This window comes from Zootoca vivipara, chromosome 6 (genome assembly GCF_963506605.1).
Source record: "Zootoca vivipara chromosome 6, rZooViv1.1, whole genome shotgun sequence".
NCBI lineage: Eukaryota > Metazoa > Chordata > Lepidosauria > Squamata > Lacertidae > Zootoca > Zootoca vivipara.
This window is the reverse complement of record NC_083281.1, coordinates 21,104,109-21,128,731: the sequence shown is the minus strand read 5'-3', so window position 1 is coordinate 21,128,731 and position 24,623 is coordinate 21,104,109. Positions and strand designations below refer to the sequence as shown.

General features: G+C 48.2%; 1 protein-coding gene across 1 annotated transcript; it reads left to right on the top strand.

The window, feature by feature from the left end:
• The first annotated feature begins 324 nt into the window (after positions 1–324).
• On the top strand, positions 325–20,804 carry CBLC (Cbl proto-oncogene C). Its single transcript, XM_035120318.2, has 11 exons — positions 325–977; positions 4,561–4,707; positions 7,443–7,599; positions 10,296–10,417; positions 11,911–12,048; positions 12,289–12,376; positions 13,098–13,229; positions 15,732–15,914; positions 16,008–16,130; positions 18,395–18,550; positions 19,549–20,804. Exons 1-10 carry the CDS (start codon positions 643–645, stop codon positions 18,521–18,523), a joined length of 1,554 nt encoding a protein of 517 aa, XP_034976209.1. The 5' UTR covers positions 325–642; the 3' UTR covers positions 18,524–18,550; positions 19,549–20,804.
• Positions 20,805–24,623: the final 3,819 nt, after the last annotated feature.

The window sequence follows — 24,623 nt, the reverse complement described above, 5'->3', positions numbered from 1 at the left end:
CGTGGCGTTTTTAAGGTGTTCTTGAAATACTGTCCATTCCTTATTAACTGTTTGTATTGTGTTTCCTCTTAGGGGCATCCCTATTTCCATTGGAGAAATGTTGGAGGGTACGAACGCGGCCCTCTGAAGCTTGCGCGGGAGGGAATGCGGCCCTGGTGCGGCCTGCACAACACGCCCAGTGCACAACAAGCAGCCAGTGAATATTCAGTGGCAGTGGGAGGTGAATAACTGGAGCACTTTGCATGTGTGTGAAGTGTTCAGGGTGGGTGTGCGATACCCTGAGGCAGATGAACAAGCCTGCTTGGTGCAGGCATCAGCTTGTCCACTCCCGCTGCAAAACTCTCCCCTGTGTGTTGTGGGCAGCCCTGTGGTGTGTTGTCAAGGCCTCTCTCGCTCTCCGGCACTGTTTGTTGCTTCCTTTTCAGGGGTTTGTCAGAGGTTTTTTTCCCCCCCTTCCACGCCCCTGCTGTGCTCTTTGGCTCTCTTTTTTCTCTACCTTTCCTCCTTCCTCCCTGCTTTTCTGTGTGACGCAAGGCAGTGCCCGCTCAGAAGCCTGCTAGCCTGGCTCCGAGGCTGGCACTGGGGAACTCCGGCTAGGCTGGGCCTCGCCTTTCTTCGATTCCTTTCCTCCTCCCTACAGCCATGGAGACGCTTCCCGGGCCGTCCCGGCTCCCTCGCTGGATTTCAGCCCATCGCACCCTAGAGAAAGCTCTGCAGGGCTTGGCGAAATTGCAGCACCTGGTGGAGCAGCCTCGCCTGGGCCTCCGCAACAGCCCCCCTCACCTGCCGTTCCTCCTGCCCCAGACACACCAACACCTGAGGCTTGTTCGGGAACACTACGGGGCAGGTTTGGCCCAGCTCTGGGAAGAAACCTACTTTCGGGTCTTCCTCACCAACCTGCTAGAGAAGATCAAGCAAGCCATGAGGCTCTTCAAGAGGGAGAAGGAAGAGATCTTCCAGGAGGGCTCGGCTGCCAGGTAAACGTCAAGAAACGGGTTAAATCTTTGCACGTTGAAGAGGGCGAATCATAGAATCATAGGGACCACGAGGGTCATCTCGTCCAACCCTCTGCAATGCAGGAATCCTTTGCCCAACGTGGGACTAGAACCCGCAACCCTGACATTGAGAGTCTCACACTCTGCCAACTGAGCTATCCTAGGTTTTGCAACATCTTGCTAGGCTGCCCCCCATTTTCTGGGACACCAAGGGTGGTCGCCAGTGCTGGATTTGCGAGTGTGTGAAACTCTGTGATGCTTTAGGGTCTCTAAAACAACAGCAACAACAAGCTAAGTTTTCAAATATTGCAGGCTATCCAAGTGTCCCTATTTTCCAGGGACAGTCCCAGATTTAGAGAAGATGTCCCGGTTTCTGATTTGATCCCGGAATGTCCTGCTTTTCCTTAGGATGTCCCCATTTTCATTTGAGAAATGTTGGAGGGTATGGAGTTATGTGACTCATACCAGGCAAGGAGGTAAGTAAATATACAACTTTTAGAAGACATCTGAAGGCAGCCCTGTATAGGGAAGGTTTTTAAAATGTTTTTATTTAATGTTTTATTATGTTTTTTTATATATGGGAAGCCACCCAGAGCGGCTGGGGCAACCAAGTCAGATGGGCAGAGTATAAATATTGTTGCTGTTATTGTTGTTGTTGACTAGGATGTCCCCGTTTTCATCGGAGAAAGCTTGGAGGGTATGATATTGCACACTTACTGTATGTTTCAGCTGGCTTGTGAGCTTGCAAATGCGAAAGTTCATTATTTCTGTTTTCTGATAGAATAGCACACATTTTGGGGAAGTAGTTAGTGCTGTGGGGTCCCTCAAATTTGACAAAGCTAAAGACCACCACCCCCAAATATGGATTAATCTGGCATTTCTGAACTGCAGCTCCCATCAGCCAGCATGCCCAATGGTCAGGGATGGTGGCGGCTGTTGTCCAGCAACATCTAGAGATCACCCCAGTGGCTCCCCCAGATTTAGGTGCAAGGGCACACTTTTCGCCTCCCTTTCTTCCCAGGTTGCAAGCATGCTGGTGGAAGGCCGCACCTGTTAGGTTTCTGCCTGGCTAAATCCAAGGATTCTGGCCAGAAGGAGTTTTACAAACTAGTAATCCTGCTGGTGCTCTGGGATAAGGCAACACTGTTTATATTGCCAGCTTCTTTGTGGCAAAAAACCCCAATTAAATAACAACCTGGTTGTTGCTCAGCATGGAGCATGAGACTCTTAATCTCAGGATTGTGGGTTCGAGGCCCACATTGGGCGAAAGATTCCTGCATTGCACAGGGTTGGGCTAGATGACCCTCGTGGTCCCTTCCAACTCTACAATTCTCGTATTCTACTAAACAATACAACCATGGCAGCTTGTTCTGAGCAGTACAAGTTCAAGAAAAAGCTTCATCTGTTGGATTTCTACCTGCCCCACTGCAGCTGTTAAGGGAAACAGAGTTTCTGCCGTGGTAAAACATGGGCAATTATCATTTTTGCTAGTAATAATTATTATTACCTTCCCTTCACCAGCCCCAGGTGCGATACAGCAATTTAAAATTAAAAACGCTTAAAGCAGATTGCAATCAGGGGAATAGGGTGGGCCTTGAAAGCACACATCTCAGGTGTGAAAGTCCTGGATTAAAAATTGCAATAAGGGCTGTGGTTAATTTAAAATCAAGTACACCTCGAAAGCTGGGATAGATCAATATCATTTAGGGGCTCTCTTATGCTTTGAAACATTGCAACCAGAGTGAGGAGGGGGGGCACATTTCTACATGGAAGACATTTTTTAACACCAGATCAGGAAAATCTGCATTGTGCCTGTAAATCCTGAGAAGGCAGAACAGAAGGAAATCTTGGACCTACGAGCCTTATATGCAAGAGGGGCGGAGGAGGGGTGGTTTTATATTATTTACTGAAAAATAAGAAAAGTACAAAATTGTGAGTGCACAGGGTCAAGTAAGACACACAAAAGAAAAAGCAAGAAATAGTACCCATGTAGAAAACAAAGCAGAACAACAAATATTGTGTATATTACCAAAAAAAAGAGGGGAAATTCTTATTGTAGTTAGCCAGACGTTATGGTATTTATAAAAACGAATTTCAAATATCGTTACATTTGTTTATGGCATGCCTACGTTTGCACACAACTTGCTCATGCGTAGTGAGTTTTTGTACATATCTTCAATCCAATAATTAAAGGGAGCTTCATTTATATATAAACAAATATTCTCCCTCCAAGAGGTGCGCTGACGAATTTTAATTTAGATGCTTTGGCAGAAATGGAAACCAGGGTGGTGAATGGGGGTGGGTGGGTGGCGGGCTGCGTACATTTAAATCACATTTCCACACAACCAAAGAATCCTGGGAACTGTGGTTTCTTAACGGTGCTGGGAACTGTAGTTTTTTAGGGGGGAGGTGAGCTACAGTTCCCATGATTCCTTTTGTAAGTGTGCTTTCAGAAGTGTACGGCCTCTGCTTGGTTTAACAACTCGACTGCAAAATTCGTCAGGCAATTATTTCATGCTAACGTACTGATAGCAGCACAGCAGCAGGTGAAAGAAAACAGAGTTGGCCATTCCCCCCCCCCCAATCCACCTGCAGCCTCAGTGAGCTCTGTTTCCTCCTTCATCAGCTGGTTGTTTAGTAACCCGGGCCTCTCCCCTCCTGTTTTATAAGGCCACAATTGGACCTTATGAATAAAAGTTTGTTGCTGGCTTTTGAACCCATGAGCTGCAGCCCTTTTGATTTACAGCTGTCTGCAGATAATGTCCCTTTGTCTCATTCCCTCATGGCAGCCTGCTGTTAAAGGAACAGGAGCAGAACAGGCCTGGCTTGCTTTCTGGCTGTTCGGCAACCCTGTTTGGACCCTGCGGGAGCCACTCACCCAGCCTCTCCCACCGCAACATATACCTAATCCACAAGCCCCAAGAGGCGTTGAGGAGGAAAGTGCTTCACCTGTCATATTTCTGCCTTTTCTGCAGTTGTTAAACGACAACCCATATATTTTCCACGTTTCCCCCCTGTCCCCATCAACAAGAAGAGGCCAGGCCTAATGCCTGTCCTGACCAGGGCTTTGACAGCTGCACAGTTGAAATCCAACAGGTGAAGCTTTGCTGTCGCGAAACCCGCAGGAAAATCCGTTAAAAGCCCATGCTGTTGAATTTTATTATTAGCAAGATGTGGCTGATTACTGCACGGCGTGGTTTTTATGAATGGCGTATTTCTAAACGGCTTTCAACACTATGAGTCAAAGGGGGGAGGGCAATTGGAATCATAGAACCACAGAGCTGGAAGGGACCCTGAGGGTCATCTAGTCCAACCCCCTGCAATGCAGGCATATCAACCAAAGTATCCATTGGAGGTGTTGCGAGAAGCAGGAAATGGCTTTATATTTCACACCCGCTGTGCCGATTCTTCGTTGTGTGTGCTTGTAAAAATTGCCTCCCCAGGCAGCGCTGGTAAATGATTATCATTTGTGCCTACAGCTAAGTCCAGTTGTGTGTGATTGATTGATTGATTGATTGACTGACTGGCTGGTTGGCCTTCCCCACTTCCCCTTCTCTTGCTGCAGGAGGAATCTCACCAAGCTGTCCCTGATCTTCAGCCACATGGTGGCCGAACTGCAGGCTCTGTTCCCCGATGGGCAAGACCGCGGCAGCACCTACCAGCTCAGCAAGCCCGAGGCCCAGACCTTCTGGAGGGAGACGTGGGGTTCAAGGTAGGACCCTCCCTGCAGGTCGCTCCGGCTTGGGACAACAGCACAAACATGTTACTCTTCCTACTGCAACACACCGGTGCCAGATTTACGTATAAGCTGAACAACCTATAGCTTAGGGCTCCACTCTTTTGCCCCCCCCCAAAAAAAAATTTAAAGGAAAAAAACACCTGGATGTACATTTTCAAAATATAAGATAAAAAACAAATAAAATAAAACCTACCTACAGCAACAGTGTTTTGTGTTGTGTAGGCTCCTATGATGTAAGTCATGGGCCCCGCCTGCTAGCCTGCTCCCGAAAATATCACTGGTTTGCTTATTTCTAGATATAGGGTGCCTACATTCTGCTACTTATAATTATTAGTAGTTTGCATCATATATTTACACCTATTACTATTTCATGTTATAGCAAGTTTCTGGAGATTAGATTATGAGTCTTTGTAAACTGTGTTTCTAAAGGAACTTGTGTTATTGCCAAATGCCAATGTGTTTGCATTAGTAAGTTTGTTACAAATAAAAATCATTTTAAGTTAGAGCTTAATAATTATTTCATTATTAATATACTTCTTAATTGTCTTTCACTATTAATATAAAGGTAAAGGTAAAGGGACCCCTGACCATTAGGTCCAGTCGTGACCGACTCTGGGGTTGCGCGCTCATCTCGCATTATTGGCCGAGGGAGCCAGCACACAACTTCCAGGTCATGTGGCCAGCATGACAAAGCCGCTTCTGGCGAACCAGAGCAGCACATGGAAACACCATTTACCTTCCCGCTGTACCGGTAGCAGTACCTATTTATCTACTTGCACTTTGAGGTGCTTTTGAACTGGTAGGTTGGCAGGAGCTGGGACTGAGCAACGGGAACTCACCCCATCGCGAGGGATTCGAACCGCCGACCTTCTGATCGGCAAGCCCTAAGCTCTGTGGTTTAACCCACAGAGCCACCCGTGTCCCTTCACTATTAATATACTTCTTCTTAATTATATTTCAGTTCAACGATTACTTTGATAAAATACACATTTTGTTATGTGCAAATGGCCTTAGATACCTATTAGGTCCATAAATTACCATATAGCATATATTCAACACATAAAACAGCGACAATTTGTTGTTGACAAAGGACAGCTGGACATATAAAGGGCCCCATTACCTTCAGTAGCTTAAGGTAAAGGACCCCTGACCGTTAAGTCCAGTTGCGGACGACTCGGGGGTTGCGGCTCTCATCTCACTTTACTGGCCGAGAGAGCCAGTGTTTGTCCGCAGACAGTTTTCCTGGGTCATGTGGCCAGGAGCTCACCCTGCCACGGGGATTCAAACCACCGGCATTCTGATCGGCAAGCCCTAGGCTCAGTGGTTTAGACCACAGCGCCACCCACATACCCCAGTAGCTTAAGACCTCATCAAACCTAAATCCGGCCCTGAACACAACACAGCCTCCTGTTGCGCTGTTTATTGTGAATTCGTAATGGTTTGGGGGGGGGGTCATACGTGACTCAGGATGGTAGCAGGGGGTGGGGGTTCGTACACGATCCTGCTTTTGATCCTGTTTGTGCCTGCACAAGTTTCGGGGCAGATGTTCTGCCTTTGCTTCCGATCGGTGCAGGTCCCGGAACTTCCTGCTGAAATCTTGTGCTGTAGGGGTTAATAGCACAGGGTTTGCCAAACTCAGGCCTTCACCCCGTTTTTGGACTACAACATCTATCATCCCTAGCTAGCAGGACCAGTGGTCAGGGATGGTGGGAATTGTAGTCCAAAACAAAAACAAAAACTCACAGCTGGAGACCCGAGTTTGGGAAACCCTGGAGAGAGTCAGACTAGGACCTGGGAGGCCAGGGTTCGACTCTCCACTCGGCCGTAGAATCATAGCATTGCAGTGATGGAAGGGACCCTGAGGATCATCTAGTCCAACCCCTGAAGCTCGCTGGGTGACCTTGAGGCAGCCACTGCCTCTCAGCCTAGCCTACTTCACATGCTCGTTGTGGGGATTAAATGAGAAGAGGGAGAACCAAGTGGAATAAAGTGGAATAGAAAATCCAACAAATAAATAGAGTAAATGTTACACTACCAATCCTCCAGTATGTGTACATATGTTATATATCTCCAGGTTTTCTCGCGCTACAGCGCAAGAGCACCTGTCCAAGCAGCACTGATACAAGACAGCATCACAGAACAACTGACAAGGCCGAATGTGTGCACAGTCCAGTATAAAGCATCCAATAATGTGCTATGATTAGGTCAATGCCATATTGCAGAATATATCTGCAAACAAACCCAAGAATCCAGCAGTCTGGAAGGTCCCTAATTGACCCTCCTTAACTGCTGAAACCATCTTTTCATTCCCCTTGTCTCTCCCCCAGGCAACATTTAAAGCACCGCAATACCACTTTAAACAGCCATGGCTTCCCCCAAAGAATCCTGGGAGCTGTAGTTCCTTAAGGGCTCTGAGAGTTTCTTAAGACAACCCCTGTTCTCCTCACATACTACAGTTCCCAAGGCTCCTTGGTGAGGAGGGATTGAATGCTAAACCACTCTGGGGATTGTAGCATCCTCCACAGTCCGCAGCTCCCAGAATTCTTTGGGGGAAGCCAAGTCTAATGAAAGTGGCCTCACAGTGCTTCGAATGAATAGTGTTTCATTCATTCTCTTGCTAGCCCTGGTTGCCCTCGTCTGGGCATATTCCAATTGGCCAGTGACCCTCCTTACTCTGAATTTGGCGGCACCCTTTTGTTTCTCTGCAGAAGCCTCGTATCCTGGTCTGAATTTCGAGAAGGACTTGATCGTGTCCACCCTGTGGATCCCGGCCCAATGGCCTTAGCCCTGAGATCTACCATCGACCTCACCTGCAATGGGCACATCTCCGTATTTGAGTTTGACATTTTCACTCGCCTCTTTCAGGTACACCTGGGATTTAGTGGGACCTGGGAGTTGGTTTTAACCCTAAAAACGAAATGTCTTGCCCTCCCCACCTTCGAAAGAAGCAAAACCGGAATACTTGGGGAGAGGAAACGGAAATCTATTTATTTATATTTATTTACTGTTTTATTAAAATACAAAATCAAACGCAAAACGGAATCGTCGTTTTTGCGAAATATTGAAGCAGGGACAAAGAATTGGGGGGGGGGCGTAGACAGCAGTAATACATTCCAGGCTTTTGATATAATAGAAATTAGAACAAGTCTATGAAATAACTTTCATAGTTATTTCACCGTGACAGGGTGAGCTCCCGATGCTTGGTCCCTGCTCCTGCCAACCTAGCAGTTCGAAAGAATGTCTAAGTGCAAGTAGATAAATAGGTACCACTCCGGCGGGAAGGTAAACGGCGTTTCCATGTGCTGCTCTGGTTCGCCAGAAGCGGCTTTGTCATGCTGGCCACATGACCCGGAAGCTGTACGCTGGCTCCCTCGGCCAATAATGCGAGATGAGCGTCGCAACCCCAGAGTCGGTCACGACTGGACTTAATGGTCAGGGGTCCCTTTACCTTTATGAAATAAAAAACCCCTTAACATGGATATCTGTTATCCCTCCCTGGGCAGGGCGCAGGAGGTTTAACACTGAAAATGAAACGTTTTCCTCTCCTTTGACTCCTCACATTCAAAATAAGCAGCATTGGAATACTTGGGCACTGAAATGTATTTGTTTGTTTTTTTAAGCATTTATAAACTGATGTCATTTTTAAAAAAAACAAAAAACCTCCAAATAGTGTACGATAGTGAAACAAAAAACAAATCTTGAAAACAAAAATACAACATAAAACCAAGAGGACAATAATATAATGGTATATTTATTTTATTTTTAAACAGAATGGGAATTTAGGGGGTGCAAACACAGAAAATGGGGGCTGATCTTATGAATCAGAGGAACGCCAGGGCTAATTTTAGGAAAACTGCTCTCAGTGGTCCTATTTTATCTCCATTTCCCGTTGTCATGCCACCCCCCGCCCAAGTATGCTATTAGAGGGGTACATGGAACACACATTCTGTTGTGTTGCCTGTTGCCTTTATATGTTCAGTGAGGGGAGGTGTTTTTTGTTTTTGTTTTTTAAAAAACTGAACACACTTCCTCCCTGCACCTTTGTGAAATTAAACCTAGCCAAGAGATGGAAACTTTGGCTCCTCGCCCACCTCTGCTGACCCCCTTCTGCTATCACCACCCACGCACGGCAGCCTTGAATGAGTGATGGACGTACACCAGCCACATCCTGCCCTGTGGTCAGCTGCTCTCCTTGCAAGAGGCGCGAAAAACGCAAACACAAGACAAAGATCTTCCATGGAGGGGTGTGGAGGAAGGGGGTGACGGGTGTCATGAAGGAGGCAGCTAGTTGTTTGTCAGGTGGAGCTGGCAGCCCTCTGACCCATTTGCAAAGTTCTTGTCGAAAGCTTCCTGTAAGTCAGTTTGCCCTGCCTTCCAAATACCGTGTTCTACATTCTGAGATGTCAAGGCTCAAGCCCCATGTTAAAGGTGCAGAGAGCTGTGAGGAGACCCCCGTATTCTCCTCACAGAGCTACAATTCCCAGAGTGTTTTCACAGTCAATACCTCTTCTTCCAAGGGAACTCTGGGAATTGTAGTTCTGGGAGGAGAATAGGGTTCCCCCAACAACAACTCTCAGCACACTTAATAAGCCACAGCTCCCAGAATTCTTTGACAGTTAAAGTGGTATCATAGCGCTTTAAATGGGTGGTGTGAATATGGGAGAAGTTGTTGTTAACTGAGGTCCAGCTCCGAGGGGCTTCTGGCAGTTCCCTCCCTGTGAGAAGTGAAGTTACAGGGAACCAGGCAGAGGGCCTTCTCGGTAGTGGCACCCACCCTGTGGAACGCCCTCCCTTCAGATGTCAAAGAGATAAATAACTACATAACTTTTAGAAGACATCTGAAGGCAGCCCTGTATCGGGGAGTTTTTAATGTATGTACATGTATGTCTTACTGTGTTATAATAATTTGCAATACATTGCCAGGCTTAAAAATCATAAAGTCATTATTAGGGCTGTGTGGTCAGGCTATTGCAGCTTTTGGTTCCTCATGTCATTTTGTAGAGCCCTTGTCAGTGGGCAGGGGTGTCCCTGCTCCCCACCCCCATAATTTTTGACCTGGCAATGTATTGCAAATTATTATGTGTATCAGGACTGAGTGAGATATTGTCCTTGGGATGATGCGAGTTGTAGTCCAAAAATAGCTGGAGAAGCCCTGGACTAGACCTTTGGCCTAATATAGGAGGACTTTTCTTATATCAGAGGTAGGGAATGTGGTCCTCTGGACCTCTTTCTCTGCCCCCCAGGCCTCTTTCCGGGCTGCACCTCCTCCCTGCTTTGCATCCTCTGTGAGTGTTTTTGCCTGCTTGGAAATGCCCCCTTAATAATACCTGGATGGAGGACTATTTGTGTGTAGAAGTAAGCCTACCCCGGAAAGGGAAAATTTGCACCTGTTGCTCCGCCTACTTTGCCCCTGGTCCCACCCACCACCAGCATGCGGCCCCTGGAAGGCTTGCCAGAAGGGGATGTGGCCCTCGGGCTGAAACAGGTTCTCTCCCCACCTCTCTTACATTTATAACGGCTCCCGGCCGCTTGCTGATGCCTCTCTGCTCCCTCCCCTGCAGCCTTGGCCGACATTGCTCAAGAACTGGACGTACCTCGCGGTCACGCACCCGGGATACATGGCTTTCCTCACCTACGACGAAGTGAAGGCACGCCTGCAGGCTTACACCAACAAGCCCGGCAGGTAAAATGGCGCCCTCGACCAGTTCTACCCGAGCAGGCCTCCTTGCGTCACTTAAGAACTGGTTTTCTCAGGGACCCCCCAGTTTTTATTCCGCCTTCATCCCGATTTGCTTGCACAAAGTGTACGCGGCGGTTAGACCAGGTCCGTTCTTTCTCAAGCCTTTGTTCTGATTTGTTATGGGGCAGTTATACAATAAGGAACGTCTGTCCTGCATTCATTCCTGATATGCTGGTGGGCCGAGGTATAGTAGTCTGGGGTCACGGGAGGGCCAAAATCCCCTTTCTATTTCTGCACCGGGGCGGGGTCCCTGCCTCTAGCGTCCTAGAGGCGCCCAGCCAGCATGAATGGGGAGATTTCCAGCCACTAAGAAGTCTTCTCACCCTTTGTGCTGGTTGGAGCCAATCAGAGTGAAAGGAGGCGAGTTGGCCATTGAGGACGGGCTCCTAAGGTCACCCACTGAGGAGTTGTGGTTCTGTATGCTCCCAAGCTAATCATTTAGGAACACTGAAAAACACAAGGGGTTTGGGGTTTCGAGGTAACGCTGACCGAGCTATGATACATACAATGAAACTTCAAGGAAAACACAACTTAAGCCACTCTGAAAGAAGGTTTGAAGAACTCCGCGTCGTGTGCATTCCTGGGCTCTTTGTGGGATAGTTACACAATTTGTGAGATATTTGCATCATTTCCTGCTAATTGTTCATTCACCCTGCATTTTTCTCGTTGCTTTCCTAACCTCAAAAGTCCAGTGTTGTTTTGAGGGTTTGGGGACTGGTGGTGGTGGTGGTGGTGGATTGATCACTGGGGCAGCAGAGTGCCCTAATGTGCTCTAATTGCCCAAATCTAAAATCCTGCCTTGCTCTGGAATCCCTTGACAGCCGAGGCACCTTCAGCGAGCAAAGGGAGGAGGAGGAGTGGCGGCGGCGGCGGCTGTGTCCCCCCACCACCACCTTTCCTGCCTCTATGATGCTCCTATGGTTAGTAAAACAGGTCGGGTGGCTGCCATGCTAGGGGATCATGCCGTTTGAGAGCTGGAAGGGACCCTAGGAGGGTGCCTGGTCTAACCCCAAGCAAGGACCTTGCTGCTCAGTGGTTAGAGCACCTCCTTTGCATGCCAAAAGTCCCGGGTTCAATTCGTGGCAACTGCAGGTAGACTACTATTTGGAACACAGGAAAATTTCCTTAAATCAAATTGGAACATTGGTCCACCTAGCATTGTCTACACTGACTGGCAGCGGCTGTTTTGCATTTCATCCAGGGGGCATATTATTATTATTATTATTATTATTATTATTATTATTATTATTATTATACTGCCCTATAACCGGAGGTCCTCAGGGCAATTCAAAAACAAAATCGAAATATAAAACCACAAAATATATAATCAACATAAAAACAACCCCCCAAAAAGAACCACATTCAGTCTGTGCCGCCAGCTCCCACTGCTGTATTGCCACAATATTGACCTCTCGCTGGACCTCTCTCCATTTCAGCTATATTTTCCGCCTGAGCTGCACCCGGCTTGGCCAGTGGGCCATCGGCTACGTGACGGAAGACGGGAGCATCTTGCAAACCATCCCACAGAACAAGCCCCTCTTCCAGGCGCTGATTGACGGGCGCAAGGAGGGATTGTAGGTGATGGGGATTGGCGGTGGGCAGGGCTGGAGTTGCGGGTGTTCGATTATTGTTACTAATTTTATATTTATATTATTTATATTTATATTTATATTTCACCTTTCGTCCAAGAAGCTTAAAGTGCACACATTTTTTGTGATCCGGTTCACATGGTGCTTTTTTGGAAGGTGCAGATTTGTAAGATTCAGCTTCACGTGAGACCTGGATTGAATTTCTATCCCATCCCCCTTCTGCAGCTATCTGTATGCCGACGGGAAGAATGCAAATCCGGATCTGGCCGAGTTGATGGAGGTGTCATCCCAAAACCGAATCCAGGTCTCGCAAGTAAGTCTCCTTGTGCTCTTCCCCCAACTTGAGCATGTGGCTAAGACTTTGGGCTTTAAAAATTAAGCGCTCCGAGTAGAGAGACAGCAAGAAAAGCAGAATAAAAAAATGCATTCATCAGATGCTAGGTTTCCAGCACACATATCTGCAGCTGCTAGGTGGGTGCCAGCTGCGGACTCAGCTACATTAGTAAAGAAACAGCTATTTGAATGTGCTATAAACATGCAACACCAGATGGCACCAGAGAGCAGGAAATTTTAAAATGCGATTTTCCATAGGTTTCTTTTTTTAATCTTTTGTTAAAACGATCTAATTTCTGACTTATTTATAGCGGGGGTTGGGTTTCCTGTGTTTAGATCCACCCAGGATAGGGGGGATTTTGTTTGCGGCCTACGACACCCTGGAGAAATCCACCTTTATTCCTCTTTGTTTTTGCCATTAAAAATGGCAGGTTAAGACGGTTGCGTTTCGCCAGGCCTTTGGTGAAAAACAGTGCATGCCTATCCCTAGCTTTCCCCTCTCCCAAATGTAACCTCCAAACAACCCTGTGAGGTAGGTGAGGCTGAGAGGCAGCGACTGGCCCAAGGTCACCCCCTGAGCTTCAGGGTTCAGTGAGGATTGAAACATGGGTCTCCGAGTGCAGCGCTCCAACCATTAAGCCATGCTGCCCTTTGTTCTCTCAAGTCGCCATCCCATACCCCTTTCTCTGCTTTTCCCGCAGGAACAGTTCGAACTCTACTGCCAGGTGGGCTCCACCTTCCAGCTCTGCAAGATCTGCGCCGAGAACGACAAGGATGTCCGGATCCAGCCCTGTGGGCATCTCCTCTGCCGGGGCTGCCTCAACACGTGGCAGGTGAGGGCTCGACCCCCAACCTTTCCCAGGCCCCTGCCCCTTCACCCTGCGTGGCTGGGCCTCGCTGCCTTATGCAAGCAGCTGCTTCTCTTGCGAACTAACACCTTACTGTCTCCTCTCCCTTTCCTTTTTATTGCTCTGATCGAGTGGAGACCCTCCGAAACATGGTTTTAACAATGGGTCCATAAGTGACTGTGGAGGCCAATTCTGGATCCACACCTCCTTCCACAGTGGGGACATTGGTTTCTGGGCGGGAGTTGATCACGGTGTGGATTTGCCAAGCGTACCTTCCTCTTAGAACATTCCTCCCTTGCGTCCTGAGGGGAACCCCATTGCTGGTTAACATTCAGTTCCTGCAAAATGTGCCACAGAAAGTCTTCAAGTGACTTTCCTTCGATGAGCAAAAGATCTGAAGAACCTTCTGCCTTCTTGCCCTCATTCGCAGAGACCGTCAGCCACTCTTAATGCTATTCCACGTTAAGCATTATGCCACTTTTAACAGTCATGGCTTCCCTCCGAAGAATCTTGGGAGCTGTCATTTGTTAAGGGTGCAGAGGGTTGTTTGGAGACCCTTATTTCCCTTCCCAAAACTACAGTTCCTCAGAGTGGTTTAACAGTCAATCCCTCTCCTCAGGGGACTCTGGGAATTGTAGTTCTGTAGGCGAATAGGGGCCTCCTCTCAGCACCCTTAACAAACCTTTGTAAAAAAAATCACTATGGGAATTTTGCTGAGACTTGTTAGGAGGCCTCCATTCCCCTCCCAGAACTACAGTTCCCAGAGTTCCCTGGGAGGAGGGACCGGCTGTTAAACAGGTCAGAGGACTAGGTCGTTCTGTGGCAAGCAAACTACAGTTCCCAGGATTCTTTGGAGAAAGCCATGGCTGTTGAAGTGACATAAGACTACACGGTGTGGCTGAGCTCCTTCTTGTTATAGTTTTCCTTAATGTGCTCCACAAGATGAACTGTCACATCCCCAGCTGCTTCTTCCCTCCATTCCTCTGCTTCCAACCAGCCCATAATACTGATTCCATCTTGCTGAAATGTTCATCCAGTCAGTACAGTGGTACCTTGGTTCTCAAACTTAATCCGTTCCGGAAGTCCTGTTCCCAAACCAAAGCGTTCCAAAACCAAGGCACGCTTTCCCATAGAAAGTAATGCAAAATGGATTAATCCATTCCGGACTTTTAGAAACAACCCCTAAAACAGCAGTTTAACATGTATTTTACTATCTAACGAGACCATTGATCCATAAAATGAAAGCAATAAACAATGTACTGCAGTCACACAATCCATCAATCAGTAGCTGAACAGTCACAAAAAGAGCCACAAAAACAAAAATGCAAAATAAATAGCAGAAACAGACAGACCTCAGTGTAACACTCAAATCGGAAGCGTAACACTCAAAATGGAGCACATTCGGCTTCCAAAAAAAGTTCGCAAATTGGAACACTTACTTCCGGGTTTGCAGTGTTTGGGATCCAAGTTGTTTGAGTGCCAAGGCGTTTGAGAACCAAAGTACTACTGTACAAGGATGGGGAACTTGCCAGTCTCCAGTCGTGGCTAAACTCTGACTCCCATCAGCCCCAGCCAGCATGGTCACTGGTCAAGGATAATAGGAGCTGTAGTCCACCATCGTCTGCAGAGCTGAAGTTTCTCCACCCCTGGTTTGCTATTTCTAAATGCACCTTCTTTGTTTTATATCTCTGTCTACGTATCTCCATTTTGAAATATGGCCCTGAGATTGTAATCTAACCCCCGGTCAAGCTTCCATAAATCATTAAGAAAATCATTTGAGACTGGAGACGGCAGTACAGGGAGTTGACAAGTTCATCCGCCACGCATCTGGATTTATCAGTTCCATCAGGCTTAATGGCCCATTTGAATGAGCCGGTTCATTAGGCTCTCTCTCGCTCTCTTAATTCTCCACATCACATTTCGGAGATAAGCTGCTCCTTATCGTTCGGCAGCGTAATAAACCAATTCTCTGGCCCATCGTATTTTAACAAACTCGGAGATCGTGTGTCTCTTACAGTTAGGGAGTCAGATTTAAACGAGGGATGGCATAGTTCAAATTCCCACACAACCACAAACCTTAGGTGCATAATTTGGGCATGTTGCTACCTCCTAGCATCACAAGGGGTGATAAAAGAGAGGGGAAACTACAAACACCCCCAAAAACTCAATCCAGTGAAGACTGAACATGCCCAGTATTTACTGTTTATTTATTGCATCTATTTTCCCACCTCTTTCTCCAAGGAGCTCAAGGGGAACCTCAATAATTATTATTATTATTGAGGCCCCCCTCCTCATCTGATTGTCTGGAGAAGGGTGCTGCAAAATTCAGGAAAGGGCCTGTTTCATGGGCAGTCTGTGTGCAAATTATGTAGATTCGCCTTTAACAGCGACCCGGACAGGATTCCGCCTCCCAGTTCCCCCTTCGGGCACACAGCCGCCCTTGACGCCAGCCTGGCAAATTCTAACGCAGCCTTCTCTGCCCCCTAGCTCTCCGAAGCTCATACCTGCCCCTTCTGTCGCCGGGAGATCTGGGGCCACGAAGACATCCTCATCGATGCCTTCAGCTACAAAGAAGACAATGCTGGCCTGGAGGACGAGGGGGATGAGGGGGATTTGGAAGACGTGGAGGTGGTGCTTCAGGAACTGGCCATGATGCGCCAGGGGAAAGAGGTCGGTAGAACAAGGTAGGGTGGGGTGGGGAGTGCAGCCTATGGGGCAAGATCCGGATTAATTCTGCCCTTCCTCTTCTGCACCAACCCTCAGCTCCAGGCAGCGAATGCTGTCTCATCTCCGTGCGCCACCCCCAAGTTGCAAACCCCGCCAGTGCCGCCTCGGCTAAACATGCAGAGGCAGAAGAAGACCCCCCTACCTATCCCTGACTACCAGGTGAGTGGTACCCAGTTCTTAAGTTTTGCTCTCTCTCTCTCTCTCTTTCTCTCTCTCTCTCCCTCCACCAGAACTCAGAGGCATCTAGTGAAGCTGAATGCTGGAAGAGTCATTATAGGCAAAAGAGCATTTTCCTTTACGCAGTGCATAGTTAAACTGCGGAACTCCCTCCTGCAGGAGGCAGTGACGCCCACCAACTTGGGTGGTTTGAAAAGATGATTGGGCAAATTCATAGAGGAGAGAGGGCTATTGGTGGCTGCTAACTATGAGGGCTATGCACTTGCCTCCACTGCTGGAGGCAAGCGGGAGGAGGAAACAAACCCCACGTTTTCTGGCCTGAAGCTTTCCCGTAAATTCTTCTGAATACCAGTGGCTGGAAACTACAGGAGAGGGCTCTGGTGCTTGGATTCTGCTAGCTCAGTGTTTCCCAATCTCAGGTCTCCAGCTGCTTTTTGGACTACAATTCCCATCATCCCTGACGACTGGTCTTGTTAGCTAGGGATGATGGGAGTGGTAATCCAAAAACAGCTGGCGACCCAAGTCTGGGAAACACTGAGCTAGTCTGGTTGGCCACTGTGAGAATGGGATGCTGGATTGGATGGGCCAATAGGCCTCATCCAGTAAGCTATTCTTACATTTGGTGTGGAGTGGGAGTTGCAGAGGATGTCCTGGCCAGTCTGCAGACATTTGCTTGAATGACATCTAACTCCAGAGCCTGTCAAATGGCAGAGAGGACTCCAGTTTCTGCTTCCCCTCGAGGAGGCAGAGAGGAACAAATTACAGTGAAGAAGCACCAGGCAGGGGAGAGTTTACCCTTGTCCCACCCACCATCCCCCCCCCAAATGAGCTTTCCCTCCAACAGGGGCTCCCAGAAGCAATAATCATTCAGTGAATATGAGGGAAGAGGCCAGGAAAGTGCAGGGGCAAAGCAGCAGGGAGAGGTGGGTTAAGCACACCCTCCCCCTTGCTGCTTCTCCCCTGCAGATTGCACATTTATGGTGACTTGCATTTGTTGCAACCCAGAGTGGGTGCTTCCCCCAGTGCTCTCTCGAAATTCCAGGACGTGGGATCATAGAATTGCAGAGTTGTAAGGGACCTCAAGGGTCATCGAGTCAACTCCCCTGCAATGCAAGGATAAATGTGCCCATGAGCAGAGCCGGATTTACGTATAAGCTAAACAAGCTATAGCTTAGGGCCCCACTCTCTTGGGGGCCCCAAAAAAATTTAAAGGGGAAAAACACCTGGATGTACATTTCCAAAATATAAGATAAAAAACAAATAAAATAAAACCTACATACAGCAACAGTGTTTTGTTTTGTGTTGTGTAGGTTCCCTTGATGTAAGACATGGGCCCCGCCTGCTAGCCTGCTCCCGAAAATATCACTGGTTTGCTCATTTCTATATGCAGTCAAACATCGGTTTGCGACCTCCTCCGTTTGTGACCGCTTCGGTTTCCGACCACTGTGGACCCAGAAGTGTTTACATCCAGGTTCCGCAGTGCTCGGATGCGCAGAAGCGATCTGTGCAGTGCGCAGAACCGTTCTATCGGCGCTTTGCGCATGCGCAGAAGCGTGCCTCGGGGAGCAACAAACTCAGGGAGCGACCGGCTCCCTGGAACCGACTGTGGTCGTAAACGGAGGTATGACTGTATAGGGTGCCCACATTCTGCATGTGCAAATGGCTATGGACCTATTAGGTCCATAAATTACCCTAGAGCATATATATTCAACACCAAAAACAGCGGCCGTTTGTTGTTGACAAAGGACAGCTGGACCTATAAAGGGCCCCATTACCTTCAGTAGCCGAGGGCCTCATCAAACCTAAATCCGGCCCTGCCCATGAGTTCCTGAAGGAGCGTCTCCTCCCCCATCGTTCTGCCCAGACACTGAGGTCCAGCGCCAAGGGCCTTCTGCCGGTTCCCTCGCTATGAGAAGCCAAGTTACAGGGAACCAGGCAGAGGGCCTTCTTGGTAGTGGCACCCACCCTGTGGAATGCCCTCCCACCAGAGGTCAAAGAGAACAACAATTACCAGACCTTTAGAAGGCATCTCAAGGCAGCCCTGTTTAGGGAAGCTTTTAATGTTTGATGGATTTCTGTATTTTAATATTTTGTTGGAAACCGCCCAGAGTGGCTGGGGGAACCCGGCCAGATGGGCGGGGTATAAATAAATTATTATTATTATTATTATTATTATTATTATTATTATTATTATTATTAACTTCATGGGCGGTCAGCTGATGCCAACTCTTTGACTCTCTGCTCAGGCCTCCTCCTCTGCCCACTGGATGCTTCATCGCCCCTTGCCAAGTCTCCCCCAGGGCAGCCCCCCTTCAGCAGCGCCCTGGGACACCCTGGCAACTTCTCCGTTTCCTGGGGAGCAGCAGCTGAGCTGATTGTGGCTGAGACGGCAGCGGAGATGGGTAAGAGACGTCGCCAGCAGATTAATCAACCAAAGACTGAAGTTGATTGACTGACGAGGGAAGGTTAGGCCAATTGCATATGAATATCACAGGAGAATATGAGACCTGTGTGCTGAATCAAAGCTCCACCTAGTGATAGAAGAGCAGAATGAAAAAGGACAGTGAGAGGAGCAGGAGGGGAAGAGGGAAGAGGGAAGGGAGAAATCGGAGCAATGTCCATTGCTGGAAGGATGCAAACTTCATATGTTACACAGAGTCCTTCAGCAGAACCTGTTCCAACCAGCTATGGGTGGCCTTGGGTAAGCATCCATCTTCTGGCTTCAGCTACCTCGTAGGATCGTTGTGCAGCAGCTGAAATGCACCCCCAAGCTGCTTGGAAGGAGGGGGTGTGGGAGAGCCCCACTGCAGTTTTTCAGTATTTTTTTTTTTAATGCTTCCTTCGTTTGCCCCTCATCAACGATCCAGTAAGCTTGGTCAGGCTGAAAGAGAGTGACTTTGAGCTGCCGGAGCCAGGCAGGGTGCAACAAGGATCTCTGCAGGGTGTGCCTGGTTTGTGCCCCCAAGATTCTGTGCCCAGGGCTACAGCCCCCCCCAGCTCCTTTACACTACACCACTGAGATAGGGTATGTGGGTTTTTTTCTGCCGTTTTATCCTCTCAACAACCCTGTGAGGTAGGTTGGGCTAAGAAATAGCCATTGGCCTGAGGTCACCTACTGAGCTTCATGACTGAGACCCCCTGGTAAAGGCCGGTATAATAATAATAATAATAATAATAATAATAATAATAATAATAATAATAATAATTAATAATAGCTGAGTGGGGATTTGAACCCTGGTCTCCCAGGTCCTAGTCCAATACTCTAACCACTAAGCCACGCTGGCTCTTTAGGGTGCTCCTGGCCAGGCAATGCCTCCTTTACCTGACTTGAAAGCTTCCGCCCTCTCCAGAGCCAAGAGGAGCAGCCAGATGTCACCTAATCCATTTTGTGTTTGCACAGCTGATGCCATCTGCAATGCACAATCTGCTCCGCTGGAAGGTACCCCTGCCCCTCCGGCATCCCATCGCCAGCCTAGATTGCTTCCATTGGGGGCAGCAGCCATACAAGACTGAACTCTCCATCGCACTGGTTGTCACCTAGAAAAGCAGCTCCCTGTTTGCCAGGGGAAAATATGGTCCTGCTCCTCTGCAGCTCTTCGCCTCACAGCCTTGAACCGCACGGACTTCCCCCGCTAAGGGCGAAGGAAGCCGGCGTGACAGAGCCAAGTGGGTCCTCTGTATTTTCCAGTGACTCCTGGGTGCCTTTTCAGACGGGTACCGGTTTTCCCAGGAGAACGGCACAATCTGCGCAAACCACATCACACAGACAGCCCCTCCTGCCAGCAGAAAGTCGCTCAGCACTCAAAGCATCATTGCTGGGAAACAGCGATTTCCCGCTCCTGCCAATGCATCACAAGAACTTCCTCCTTTCCTTGTGAGAATGGTGCTCATGCCGCAGGCTCTGACTGGACAGTGTCCATGCCATCATTGCCACGTCCCATTCCTTGCCTAGCTGCGTCATTGTTTGGCAGGGTGCTAGTTTTTGTAAATTGTTCTGATGCCTTTTTTCCCCTCTTTTGGGAGCAAACTCAGAAGGAAGGGTCCAATATTTCTTGTTTCAGACCTTCTGAGGCCAGGGTTGAATCTGGCCTGTGTTACGAGTGGTAAAGAGTTAGTTTTGGTTAGCATTTCCAGCTAGCTGTGTGTGCATGAAGCTTTTCTAGGTTGGGTGGATGCTATATTAGCCACATCCACAAGGTGGTGTCAACACTCAAGTGATAGAAGCAGCAAATACCACAATTTCAAGTTTGAACTTGTGTACACGCATGCACACACGCGCGCACACACACACACACACACACACACACACACACACACACTTGTGCACTTCTAGGGCATTTCCAGACCACTGCTGCTTCCAAGTGGGATTCATTCTCATTCCTGCAAATTCAGGTTGCTCTTCTGAAGACGATTGGGCTGCTGTTTTGCAGCAGACCTGCTTCCCCCCAAAATCAGATTTTATTGCAATAAGGAAAATGATGGGGGAAATTGTCCTTGTAAAGTATGAGATGGCGATTGCTTGACCTAAAATAAAAAAATTCCTTCAGTAGCACCTTAAAGACCAACTAAGTTTTTATTTTGGTATGAGCTTTCGTGTGCATGCACACTTCTTCAGATACAGTGAAATAGAAGTCCCCAGGCACTTATGTAGAGAAGGGGTGGGGAGGGGTGGGGATGGGGAGGGGAGATCACTCAGAAGGGTGGTGGAAGTGGGTGATTGACTGACTGATAGCTGTTGATGACCGAAAACGACTGCAAATGGTTTTGCATGAAAAAGCAAGGGTTGAGATGGCTGAAGATCGCTTATCATGTATAATGAGATAAGAGCTGACGTCCTTCAAACTCCCCTCAAAGAAATCAGAATGTGTACTCGGTAAATATACATGTCGTCTAACCTCCCTGCAAACCTTGTGCAAACAAATCAGGATGAAAGTGTAATAAACAGGTCGCCTGGAAGCGACCAGAGTCTCCTTTCAGATTTTTGAAGCATGCATTGTTTATTATGGGTGCTGATGGATGCAGGGATTTGGGGTGGGACCGGGGATTTTCTTACTATCTTTATTTATAAGATTTATTGGCCGTCCTTCACCATGAGGTATACATTACATGTGGGGTGCTACTATCTTAAAACATCATGATGACAAGTCCAGGTTACATTACCTCAAAAGCAGTGCTGGAAAGTCTCCAAGGTTTAGGGCAGTGATGGCGGACCTATGACACACGTGTCAGACGTGGCACACAGTGCCCTCACTGCTAGCACGTGCCCCATTGGCCCAGTCGCACTGTTGTTGTTGTCCCCCCCCCCATTTGTTCTCCCGCTCCTCCTACAGCTTGTCTCCACTGTTAAAACCCGGATCCTTTTTTGTTGTTGTTGTTGCTGGTAGCCAGAGATTGGTTTTTAACCCTTTCTGTGCTGTTTTTTCTGGCACTTTGGCAGACTGTGATTGGGTGTAACAACGTTCGTTTTTTAACCCGTTCTGTGCTGGTTTTTGGCGCTTTGGCAGACTACGTCGGTGCTGCGTGTTAGTTCCAGAGAAGGTATTATTCGTCATTTATTTCTGTTCTTTCCCCCCAAAAAAGCAAAGCAACTTTTGCACCCCCCAAAAAAAACCCTCCAAAACTTTGGTCAGCAGCTGCCCCCAAAAAGCTCAACTCTGGGCACTTTGTGATAAATAAGGGTTTTTTGGTTTGGTTTGGTTAAATAATTAGTTTTTGGTTTATTAAATACAGTTATATATTACAATTATACATTTTTGTTATTTAAACTATAAATATCGCGAAATTATGGTGTTTTTTCTCAAAGTGACACACCACCCGAGTTATGCTCGGTTTTTTGGTGAATTTTGGCACACCAAGCTCAAAAGGTTGCCCATCACCAGTTTAGGGTTTCTGCCATTTTAAAACTGATGTTCCTGCTGTCACCTTTAGCCACACATGAAAAGGGACATTTTCATATGAAGCTCCCCCAGTGCCCATCCCATCCCACCTCACCACCACCCCACCCCTGGCACTACTGACCAGGAAAAACTTTGTCTGCGAAGTTCCTCCATCCGAGGCTGCAGGATCTGAGCCTGTCAACGAAACCATGGCCCTGAGATGTGCCCAAAATATCGGGCAGGACATCCGAAGGAGGGGGGGAAGCAAAGCAAAACACTGAAAGGGCAGGAACAACTAATTTCTTGCCAAAAAAAAGAGAAGAAGAAAAGGGGGCAGTGCATTTTGCCTCATATTGCAATTTTTTGCAAATGCTAGAAATATTTGCTAGGAAGAAAAAGGAAGTTGGGGACCTGGGGGTTACAGTTTGTTGGAGGGGGGGGATTCCACACACCCCCAATAGACGTCCGACCTGTGTTCTCCACTACCTTGACCCGTGTGGCAGTTGGCTCCTCTGGCGAGACTATTGATCTTGCTCCCCCAGGGGGAAGGAAGAGGTGGCTGCTGGCTCCGGGTGGTTTGGTGAGATCAGCTCCTATTCCGGGAACTGTTGAGAGCACAGATCAATGCTCTGTGGTGGAATGAAGAGCTCAGGAGGCGAGCAGAGCAGAATCTGCGCAAAAGCGGAGGAGGCTCAGAAGAACCGCCCTCCTCTGGACCGCCGAGGCACACAGGCAGGTGGTGGAGATGAGGTGCTATTATGAGAGCGGTAGAGTGGGGAACGGGTTCTTGGGGTGCAACTTGCTTTTTCCCCTCCCTTTCCTTGGGGGAATAGCAGTTGTGATCCTGTTGGAGGCTCCTATTGGGCAGTGCCCGTGCCGTCACTACTCTGGGCTTCTCCACATAGAATCATAGAATAGAATCATAGAGTTGGAAGAGACCACAAGGGCCATCCAGTCCAACCCCCTGCCAAGCAGGAAACCAAGCAGGAGCCACGCTTAATAGCTCAGTGTCTGAACGCTGTTGTTTGGGGGGGGGGGTTGCCCTGGAGTTTTCCCCAGGGAAACCCTCTCTTTAGCACTTGACTAGAGCAAACATTAATTCGGGGTTTTCCGAATTGTGGACACATGCGGTGGAGGAGCACCCCCAAACTACGCAACTGCTCCTCCACTGTAGCTCTGTGGGGGGGTAAACTACAGTTCCCAGAGGTTTTTTTTTTGGGGGGGAGCCATGGGCTTTCAGCGTAGACTGCGTATGCAGCAGCCAATAAGGTATAGAACAGCTCTCTAGTTACCTTGTGCTCACCCTTTGTGGCCTAAGCAGAAATGATGCTAATGGTGTGGATGTAATTTGCAGTATATATATTTTAAAATGTATATAGCAGTCACTGAGCTGGGCGGGGGGGGGAGCAAGATCAGGATCCCAATGGGCATGGAGGGGGAGTTTAACCCTTTGCAACCCAGCAAAAGCCACCCCCACCCATTCGCCGCCTTCTCCCTACCTGCCTTTGGCATTTTACCTGCTAACTTAATTCCATTTCTGCCCCACCTCTCATCCCAGGAGCCCAAGGCAGCATGCATGGTCTTCCCCCTCATCTCTTAATAATAATAATAATAATAATAATAATAATAATAATAATAATAAATTTAATTTATTATTGGCCAAGTACATTTTCCAACATACTTGGAATTTGTTTCGGCTACATTGCAATGTAAACATACACACACTGTTCCACTCACAATACAAATAAGCAAAGAAACCCACCCATAATTTACCTCCCCTTCAGCTGCACATCTACAAATCTAACAATTTAATGGCACAAGGGGGAAAAACTGTTCCTGTGCCTGGCCGATTTTGTATATGAAGACCTGTAGCGACATCCAGATGGGAGTAAATCTAGCAGATGATGGCAGGGATTGTTCTCCTCACAACAACCCTGTGAGGTAGGTTGGGCTGGAAGAGGCAATGACTGGCCCAAGGCCACCCAGCTGAATTTTGGGGCTAAGGCTGTGGGATTTGAACCCAGATCTCCCAGGTCCGACACCCCTAACAGACTGGCACTGGAGGGAGAAGCCTTGATCACTGCCGGGCTACAGATCTGCCGTTTTCCTCCATAACTCCTAACTATATTCTCCATCTGAGGCAAACTGGGCGGTGTGTGGGGGGTTTTAATAGCTCCTGCCTCTTCTCTCCCATTCTGGCTCCTGCGATCTTATTTTCTTTCCAAACACACCACCCTGGGCATCCTACACCCACCCCCCAGACGCCACCGCGCCAGCTGTAACCACGCTCCATTTCACATCCAATTTCCCCTCAGATAGAGCTAGAAGCAAACAGGAGGTGGGGAAGGACATTGGGGAGGGGTAGGCGATGGATAAATCATCGTTGGGGGGGGCTCCAAAATGGCTTCCTCCCCACACAACACAAACCGCACAGGCCTTGTGGGACTGACGGGACCAGGGAATGCATTTATCAGAAACGGAAGTCAAAATTCTCCCCCTCAGGGTGAAATATGGGGTGCCACATCCCGCAGAATAAAATATGGGAAGGAACTGGGAGATAATATCACTGGGCTGGGGGGGGATTATCTCCTCCCCTCCC

Excerpts from the sequence above, each read along its gene's own strand:
- CBLC (XM_035120318.2), top strand. The coding sequence starts at position 643 with ATGGAGACGCTTCCCGGGCCGTCCCGGCTCCCTCGCTGGATTTCAGCC. Across the intron at positions 978-4,560 it reads CAGGAGGGCTCGGCTGCCAG|GAGGAATCTCACCAAGCTGT; the intron begins GTAAACGTCAAG and ends CTCTTGCTGCAG. Across the intron at positions 12,049-12,288 it reads GACGGGCGCAAGGAGGGATT|CTATCTGTATGCCGACGGGA; the intron begins GTAGGTGATGGG and ends CCCCTTCTGCAG.